This window comes from Photinus pyralis, unplaced genomic scaffold (genome assembly GCF_008802855.1).
Source record: "Photinus pyralis isolate 1611_PpyrPB1 unplaced genomic scaffold, Ppyr1.3 Ppyr1.4_LG8, whole genome shotgun sequence".
NCBI lineage: Eukaryota > Metazoa > Arthropoda > Insecta > Coleoptera > Lampyridae > Photinus > Photinus pyralis.
The window spans coordinates 3,484,580-3,494,882 of record NW_022170819.1 but is presented as its reverse complement, the minus strand read 5'-3'; the positions used below and the strand labels follow the sequence as shown (position 1 = coordinate 3,494,882).

Genomic DNA, 10,303 nt, shown 5'->3' with positions numbered 1-10,303 from the left:
AGCAGTGCCATGCAAAAAGTAAATTTGTTCAGTGGCGGTGATTATCCGGTAAAGTTTTGGAAAGAATCCGGTCCTTCGATCGTGAGAGCATGATGTTGCAAAGAGGAAGTTAAAAAATGAATGTGTCAGTTTATTATATTACAAGGAAGGATTATTTTGTAATCGTACGAAATAAATACTATCGTAAAATACGCAAGTTTTAGTAGCATGAATTAATCGACGGTATATTGACCAAGGACAAAGTAATTAAGCACGCCAGTACATTTTCTCTACCATTAACAGCTAGTATTAAAAAATTCAGTGTAGTTATTTCACTGCTAGTGAATCCAAAACGAGACTGGCCTGTGTAGTTCGCGTCAGTAACATTAAAATTGCTTTAAACATCTGTATCCGAAAAACATGAATTAATTAATTTCGTGAAAATTTCTCCTTTTAATGGTGGAAAAGTTTCAAAATAATTTATAAACCCCTTAATCACAAACTTTGATGATAGAGTCTCGCTTCTTACAATCTAAACACAGATCAATCGTTCGGAAAAACCACGTTCAAAGAACAATTGATTCTCGTGTGTATTTAATGCGTTGTCATTTCCAATCTACAGCTCGAATCCTTTTCCCGAAACATTGTCAATGTCATTTTTATTTGTGTTCTCTGCAGATTCTCTACCCTATAAATTTAACCTTGTAGAGAGGGAAAGCTCTTTCGAAAAGATGCCACGTTTCCAGCATTTCGTCGGCATGTTTTCGACCCAAAATAAGGACAAGCGTCCTCAATTTCAAGGGATCGGATGATCATTCCCTTTGGAAGGTATTCCGTCACTCAACGTTTCCACACCTCCCTTCTGATGGATTGAGGTTCGATTCCATCGTATTTAGTGAAACTTTCCAAACCTCTGAATCTTTTCTACGACAATTTCTTTCCAAAGCTCTTGAATTTTTAATACTGCACCCACCAGGTTAGTCCTATCATCGTTGGTCGAATCCGAGGATCAATAAATCTGCTCGTCTGTTGCAAGAAAAGTCAAGAATGGGTAACGTATAAATTTTGTTAACGCCCTATAAATAATGTTGTAGAATTCCTCCGTTAGATGTCGCCTGCCTTCGTCCCCATCCTTTGAAACTACATCCCTTCTTAATTTCCCACTCTCCTTGTACCTATAAGCATTTGATTTTGATTTTGACCAGAGATTTTTTCCCAGACCTTGATCACTTTGCCTAACAGAATCCATAAACAGATATTAATACAGACCTGACCATTAATTCCCCCGTATTCCAGACCCAGTCTAAATTCGTTATTTTTCAGAAAGCAGAATTCCTTTTCATTCACCAGATCCGTCGCAGTACACTCCCAAAACACATTCACTACCAAAAATTTTCCTTATCCGCGGAACCTCGTGCTGGAAAATTTTTAATGAACGAATCCTGACGGTGGTATGATGGTGAAGATGATAATATCTCTTAATCATCCCTTAGTGTTTATAACATGTAAAATAAAACTTCAAAATTACATCTATGACTATTTTACTACTGATCTCTAGAAGTGAGTGATTTCAAGTGCGATCATTTTAGATCACTCAGTACAAAACTGCCTTAGATGTGAATACATTCAGTCATAGGAGGACATGTACAGTCGCATTCAACTAAGTCTGTAGGTCGAAATTTCCTCCCCGCTTTTATGGTGTAGTTAAGATATTTGCAACAGGTTCCTGAAAGTGGGATTAGAACATTTTAGCAACGACAAACTTTACTTACTTGAATCCTCGGAGCAATCATCAGAAGTCAAATCGGAAGCTATAAAAAATTAGATTACTATCACCAGATTCATATATTTTCCAGGAGGCTTGAGAAAAACGTGCATCAAAAACCAACTTAATGTAAGTTGTAGCTCAAATTGACAGATTTGTCTTGCTTTACTGGAATTTGCGTTTTATTAACAATGCTACTTACGCTCATCGGCAATCCAAAAGAAGGGACACTGATCCCCTGTGAAGAAAACTGGAGCCCAATCATAATTGAAGAAATCCACGTTACTTAGCGCATCATGAATGCATTCTCCTTCCACGACATCTGCCAAAAGAGATAATTAACATTACAAAAATGTTGGTACACCTATCACCTAATTGCTCTCAATGCATAAGCGCCATCGACGGCAATAGCGGCAAACGGTCAAACAAAGAAGGTTAACATGTCGTATAAAACGTGAAATAGCCTGTTTAAATGTAGGCACATCTGGTCGTTTACGATAAGAGGTTTTGTTGTCGGGCGAGCGTGTTTTTTGTTGCTGTTAAAACAGTTAACTAGTTATTCAGGTGTTCAAAGATGTGCACATTAGTTCGGCGTAAGTGGGGCCGCGTTCTGTCGAAACTGGCGTTATCAATGCTAATTGTCAAACAAAAAAGGTTCAGATGATCATCGTCTTCAAAGACCGGACATTTTTTTGTAAGGTTAATATAGCGGAATTCACAGAAACATCACTTTTTTAGATTCCAGATTGCAGTAACGCTCCCTAGCGGTCATTTCAGAAACTAAAAAATATTTTCCAGGTTTTGCTCGTGGCCGTTTTAGTAAAAAATTTTTCACCGCAAGCCTCTACGATGGATAGATTCTCAGATACAATACCTCGCATTCTTAGTTGGCCACCGTGTACACTTTTAAAGTCGTTAAGGGCGGTTAATCGCCTTTGGATTCTGCACGTAAATGATTTTAAACGCTTTCCGAGAGTCTGGTATTAAATTAAGGCATTTTAAGGGCTCTCAAGTGATTTCAGGCGCCTGTTCGAGGTTCCAAAGACTACTATGAGCCGGTTTGTTCGCATTATTTATATGCGTCGTGCTATTATCCGTAATGCACGTAACGTCCTTGATACACCTGAAGCTATACTGTGCGATCAAAAATGAGTTGCTGTCGAGTCACCTTTGGAACTTTTGTTTACATGGGAAATCGTACTTAACTTGAACTTCCAAAGGCGACTCGACAGCAACTCATTTTTGATCGCCCGTTATAAGAAGACCGGTCGCAAGGAAAAACTAGCATTTCTCGTCGAAAAGCATATTCGTAGGCAATTACGGGTGCATTTAACTGCTAAACATTGAGCACACTCATTTAAATTAGTTTCGTTAGTAGACCATATTAAGGCAGCATCTCTGGAGGGTGAATGAAGGGTAGGTATATAAGTCTTGGAAGTGTAACTTTACTAGGCGATTTTAAGGTAATTTTTAGGAAACATTAAGGACCTACCGCCACCTACCGTAATGATGGGTTACCCTGTATGTGCATTCCAATTACTGTCGACGTTAAATGTGGTTGTCTATTGGAGATTAAACCCAATGTCGATCATATTTCTTTTGATTTCAAATCAATGTGTTGTATCGAAATTAATGTTTGATTTTGTTTAAATAATTGTTATCTTTATTTTTTGAGATTAAGTAACATTAAGAATTATCTGCGTTGTATTTGTAAAAGTTTATCTCATGTTTTTCTCTGACCGTTTTCGATAAGACGCTTTATCGCGGCGTAAGCTAATTACTTGCAAGTTTAAAGATGAGCACGTAATTATCACAGAAGTAAGCAGATATTAATTCCTTCGACGGCGCAGTATTTTATTAAGGAAGGAGAGGGTAATGGTTTTTAATAATCGAACCGGACGCTAATCGTGACTCTTTTTAGGTGAAGACGTGAATCGAGTTTATGGCCGTACTTTGAGCATAGTTTGCAAAACAGTTCATCTTCCCAGTTATATAATTTTATAGAGGAAAGATAGTTGTGTTAAGAGTGAGTTAATCTTTGTGTCGTAAGTGAACTGTAAGTCGAGACAAGCTACGGTGCCGTCTTACGGCCGTTAAAATACGGTGAGTGACGTCACAAAAGCGGTGAGAAAAGAGCGGTCGTCGAAGCGATAGGAGATAGACGTAAAGTCTGAAACTGAAGTATCATTGTATGATTATAGTATAAAACGTTGCACAACTATTACCGCCGTACTGGTTCCCGCTTCAATTAAGACCGTTACCGTGTGTGTTAACGTTCGGTTGAAAACCAGTGTCCATATACTACGCGGCAACGTTACGGTACATTGACGGCCGCTAAAGCACGGTACCGCTTTTGAGAAAACCCTAGCAATAACACGTGCTTATCTTGAAACTAATTCAATTTTACCTTACGCAACGCGATAACGAATGTTTTTATCGCGATTACCAGATAAATCTTTTCATACAACGCGCAAACACGACCAGATGTTTCTACTTTTTAACACGTAATTTCACTTTTACAATTAAATAAACAAATTACAAGGCGATCAATTTAAACAAAATATCCAACAATTCCTATACAAAGCAACGTTGACCGTTGACATTAAAATAAAAATCATCGGCGATAAAGAACGAAGGCGCATGTGATGCAATCTTTCCGGGAAATATGTCGTGCTTGTTGGAGAACATTCTAGAATACTCGAGAGCGTTAATTGTAAATAAATAAATCACGCAATTAAATTTATGTTAAGTACAATAATATTTACTTATTATTATCTACTAAAACAAATGCATTTATCTGCCCTACATAAATGACGAAACTGTCCCAGGCGGAACAAATTCTTCCTTAAAACACCTAAATGTCTCGCAAACTAAAATTTACAGTATTTTAGAAGTGAATTTAGATCTATTTATCAGTGTCATTTTCCGACGAAAAAATTCCGACTTTCAATTAACCGCTTGACCAAAATTCAATGTACCGAATAGCCCCTGTGGCGAACCTTCGCCGGTTTTTCTAGAATTGAGAATACGACTGTTTTATGTATATCGTAGAGCAGGTCTTTAGATACCCCTCAATCAGGCTTGCAGGTGGCCGAATCATAACGAAACTCTAAGAAAAAGAAACTGCATGTCTATTCCTGAACCGAAGAGCAACTCTTCGGAGAAAACTCGAGAAACCATCTTCAGGAGAGAATCAGAGTGTCTTCAAGATGCAGTTAATACCCTTGCTGAGTCTTACGAGCAGGTCTGTGCTGTAAATTACTGAGAGATCCTGTAAACATCCGTGGCAGAGCACGGAAAAGGAAGCACGATTTGAGCAAACACAGTCGTTAGGGAGGCTTACAAGGATAACCCACGGCAATAGATGCTAGATTTTGTGTAACATGCCAAATAAAGATCCATTACTATCCAGTCCAGTCCCGGACAACCGCTGATCCGATGGTGGATGCCGCAAGGGTATACTATAACGTATAACCTGGGTGGCGAGATTCAAGCGCTCAGGATTGGATTACGTAAACTAGCTCTCCTTCAGTGAGGTCTGGGACCTATCACCCACTCTGTTGCGCTTTTAGATACTGCTGTGTAAATTTTGTAGTATGGACGATGTCTAATTTTTTTTAGTCGTAGTGTGGTTTGTTTATCTTGTTTTTAATTGATAAGAATTTACGTTTATAAAACAAGGAAAATTATTTGCGTAATATTTGATAAATTTATCTCATTTTTTTCTCTTTTCGTAGATAAGAGTTGCTTTATCGCTTAAAATTAATTAATTCTGTAAACAGATGTTTCTCGCAGGTGCGTGTTTAGATAGGAGAAGTGTGCTTACTTTAATAATAAAAGAAGTGGAATCGAAGTGTTGTTTGTTAATTAAAGTCAAGTTAGTTTGTTGGTCAGTAACGTTCATAAAAGGAAAATTTATTGAATTAAAAGGTTATAAGTAGGTCAACAAAATTAAAATAGTTGAGATTGTGTGATGAACTAAAGAAGTTGAGTTTCCTGAGAAGAGGTCAGTTTAGTGCTTATGATTATGACTTGTGCGTTTTTTGCATTGGACATTGCAGGTGTAAAACTGGTTTCTGGAATCATTGACAGTATCAAGGTATTTAAGACTTTATTGAGCCTGTTTTGATTGATTTGATTTTTTTTACTCGCAGCGTAAGCAGTCCTCATACAGGTCATGAAACGGATTCAACTCAACAAAAACCGACACGTATGATCCATTATTTCTGACTTATCTCCCACCAGACTGGCGCTACCAAATTTTCTCATTGACCCAAAAATCATTGACCCAGAAACAATAGCGAGACCAAATTTTAGAGAAACCTATCCTATAATGAAACTACCCTGTACAACTACGAAAATCTAATTAAACACCCATGTATCTAATTACCATCCAGTTACAAGAATTCGATCAAAGTACTTACTACACTAGTCGTTATTTAACAGACAACCAATTTATCATAGCTCTGTGGATAATTTAAAACACTCATTAAAAAATCCTCGGTTATCTAAAAATGTTGCTTTTGCAATTACCGAATGCGTGTATAATAAATTTCAAATGTTTTAATAAAGATCGGGGTAAGTTTGGTATCATTGATGAAATTACAGGTCACTTACCTATGGTTTCATTAGTGTCACAGTTGCCGTATTCAAAGTAAGGTCTAAAAGAATCCTTAAGAAAATACTTAGCATTCGATTATACCTACCCTAAACCCAACTCGACGGATATTCGACAAGTATAGTCACAAACGTCTTCAAAAACAGTACGTGCATACCGCCGCGGAAGGGTTTCCCCATTTCGATAAAAGCGTCCCTTAAAATAACACAATTTTTCCGCATATTCAGTTTTATAAGGCGACGTCGCGCAGTAGTAAGAAGTGGCAACATTTTCGATGACGTCGTTCGGTCCACACTCGAAACTTTCGTAAAGGGAAAGTAGCCGTTCGCAGGAATTCCCTAGAAATTGAAAAATTAAAGATCATTTTTACGAAGAAGGTAAGGCGTACCTGCTGCGAGTGACGCGCACATTATAATCGTTACAAACGGAATTACGCACATTTTTTTCTACATACTAATTTTCGAATTTTGTAACTCGGGATAGTCGAGAAAATTTCAATAATACACTGCTCGCTTTTTGTGTTGATATTTCTCTTTATCGTATGATTTGTGGTTTGGCTGCCCCGCGGAAGTGTGGTAGTTTTGTAGGTAAATATGATTAGAGTTTTGTATCTAGCAATAACTATGTTGCCCTGTGAATGGAAGAGTGACACTCGTTACAATAATGTCAACTGAAATTGAATTGTACGGGAGCTGGGTAGGAAAAGAGTGCCTAATAAATCCGCCTTGAAATAAGAATAAGGGAACGGAACTTAATTATAAAAGCGTAAATAAAAACCGCACTTTTGTATGATTTGATATCAAATGGGAACAAATGAATATAAAATAATGGACGTTGAATCATACGGCTACAAATAGCGACAAAATGTAGCCTATAACTTAATAACATATGTCCAACACCACACCATCAGTTAGAACAAATAAAATTGAATGGAAATATATCTCATACAGAAGAATCCTGTATCCACCCTGGGTTGCTACTTATGGGGGGGGGGGGGGGTAGGTGCAGAGCTGCACAATGATACCCCCCACCCCCCATAAACGAGGGCCTGCAAGAGTATTACCACGGCAGTCGGGTCATAACCGTCCCTGAGCCAAATTTGGTACATATATTCTTAGACATAAAAGGGCAGAATCTCGCATGCGTAGGTGTGCGGGTGGTATCTGTGCTAGCCACAGCAAACTGCTGAAGGGCTTATTCAAATGTTAATCGTAATTTAAACATTCGTAGTTCAATTGATTAATGGGTTACACATGTAATTTATTGTTATCTAAATTTTAAAGGTTCTTTTATGAGTTAATCGAAGTAAGCGGGTTTTCATTGTATAATTAGTTAGTGTGATGATTTTCTGCATAGCTTTATTTTTGAAGTCAGGAATATGATTAGAATTAAAATTCAAATCGCTTTGATTGTTTGAGAAAAGTGGAAATAATTGACCGTCCAAGACTTAATGGAATAGTTAGACAATTTTTAAAAAAACTAAATATATTTTTTTGCGCGATCGGTCATTTCTGACTATTTACCATGTGTGTTTCCATGACAGTAAGTGGAATTTACCAGTTGCTATGATTACGACGACGCCAAAATTACTTACCGATCTAAAAACAGAACAGCAAAAATACTTACCGACGCCTTTTTAAAAACAATCAGTTCAATGTTAACAGTCTTACATTACATTTAATCTTTAATTATTGTTACATTAAACTTACAATTTGTGCTGATGTTTCCTATAGAAAGAACACGTTCTTCATTTAAACCTGAAGCAATAGAGATCAATGTGTTTGAATATGTGCTTTCGTTTTTCTTCCATTCCAATTACAATTTTGTTCTGTAAAATCTTCAACATACCATTCGGCCACCGGCGAATACCTCGCTCATAAAGTCATAACGGAAGTGCAAAGCTAGCAAACTACATCAGACACATGCACAAGAAATTATTAATTTCAGTTTTGACAAATAAACTGGTTACCTAGTGATGTACACCATACCACTTCGATCATTTCAATTTATTCTGCTCGTTAATTTCTTAGTGCATATTTATATTGGTTGCATAATTTTAATTTCGATCGCGCAAAAAATGTTATAAGCACGTCGAACGTTAAGGGTTACCGTTCTCAGACAATAATTGGAGTCGTCGCTCCGCTCCTCCTCCAAACAATTGTCTTCGAACGGTAAAAATCCCTTACCGTTCTCCATACTTAATATACTATTATTTTGTTTTTTTTTGTAGGTGGTGTAGACAACCCCGTATTATGGAGCGAGTTGAATCTCTAAGCGTTATACGGCCCCTAAGCTACGATCATGAAATTATTAATAATAATTAGAGCGTAAGTCTTTAATTAAGCGTTTTCAACAAATAAAAATTGCGGAAGAAGCCCAAAATTGTCTACAATCTTAATACAAAGTTTACTTACCTTCATCAAAATGTGATGTTATGTTAGAAAGCCCTAGAAGAGGGTCAACTTATACGCTTGAGAGGGAAAGAGACACCTTTCGCATCTTTCCTGCGCTGCCTTTTTCATATGGACCCCTTTTTCCGTACAAACCGCCGATTAACCTCGACCGCCTTCCACATCCAAGAGGGGAAGGGCACCACTCACATCTTCTATGGGCCGCCTTTTCCGTATCGAACGCTTTCTCCGTATGAACCGCGGATTATCCTCGACCGCCTTGCATATCCAAAAAGAGAACGAGGAAAGTCTTGAATTTTCTATGGGTCCCCTTTTCCGTAACAACAGTTTTGAACACCCGACAAGAGAAGAGTTAAAATGTAGTTACGTCATGATTTGAATTGGTGAATATTTTAATTATGAAGCATGGACAAAACTTACTGAGATTATGATATAATTTGAGACAGATGCGTGGTTTTACATCAACATTTTCTAAAATTTGTAACGTTTATTAAAATATCTGCAAAACATCGTCAAAAAATGTTAACATAACTTCTTAAGAAATTGAAGTAAAGCATTCAAAGGTATACGCACCCTCTTACCAACATAAAAATCATCATGGTATGAAGTAAAAGATCAAATAAAAATTTAGGGCTTGTTTCGCAATTTTTTTGTTGAAAACGCGTAATTAAGGTACCCTTTAACCAGTTTTATAAATTTCATGCTCGTAACCCGGGGTCCGTTTAATTCCATGTAAACCTTTAAGCAACCAACAAGCAAGACAACGACAAGTGTCTTTCCGTCAGGTCAATTGACCAAAGCACAAACCCAAGAGATAAATGCAGCGCGATATAACGTGAAGTCTGCAGGTTTTATTTAACCTACTAGAATTGAAGTTACGGATAATATAGGTGCGTATTATAGACAATGAAATTTATCTCATAATTTTGTGCTCATTTTGTGCTAATTTTTGCTGCTAATTAAAAATTTTGTGCTCATCAAATTTGAAAATATCGATGTTGACACTCCAGCGTGAAGTTGAAGTGTCATCAGAAAAAGTTGAATTATTCATTAACCTGATGAGCACAAAATTTTTAATTAGCAGCACAAATTAGCACAAAATTATGAGATACTTGGAACTTAATTCCTTTCAAGTCGACACTCCAACTTCACAGACCAGAGAAGCTCAGACAAGATGGGATATAAGAAGGAATTACAATTTCAATCGATGGGGATGGCGGCATGCGACATCTAACGTAAGGATTGTATTCTTTACAGGGGTTTACAAATAACATTCCTGCGTTTACAGATTTTCCATACGCCGGCCGTATTTGGAATGGGGAATTTGGCTAGGATTATGCTCCTTAGCCGCCTATTATTACGCCGGTGATACAAACTCCAGGTACTCCGTTTTACAGGCGGCAGTCGACCTTGAGGAGAAAGTTGTATAGGTGACCGGGAATCGTCACCATCAACCCAATCCACCTTCAGTGTTAAATGTTCCCAAGACGTGATTGATTTTTATGGTGCAATCTCATGAAAATTGTAGCT

At 37.4% G+C, this 10,303-nt stretch overlaps 1 protein-coding gene across 1 annotated transcript; it reads right to left on the bottom strand.

Annotated features, from left to right (window-relative positions):
• Positions 1–1,503: 1,503 nt before the first annotated feature.
• LOC116179699 lies at positions 1,504–7,045 on the bottom strand. Its single transcript, XM_031499519.1, has 6 exons — positions 6,751–7,045; positions 6,451–6,700; positions 6,362–6,405; positions 1,947–2,066; positions 1,752–1,790; positions 1,504–1,705 (listed from the first exon to the last, which is right to left on the bottom strand). The coding sequence occupies exons 1-6, from the start codon at positions 6,800–6,802 to the stop codon at positions 1,590–1,592; spliced, it is 621 nt and encodes a 206-aa protein (XP_031355379.1). The 5' UTR covers positions 6,803–7,045; the 3' UTR covers positions 1,504–1,589.
• Positions 7,046–10,303: the final 3,258 nt, after the last annotated feature.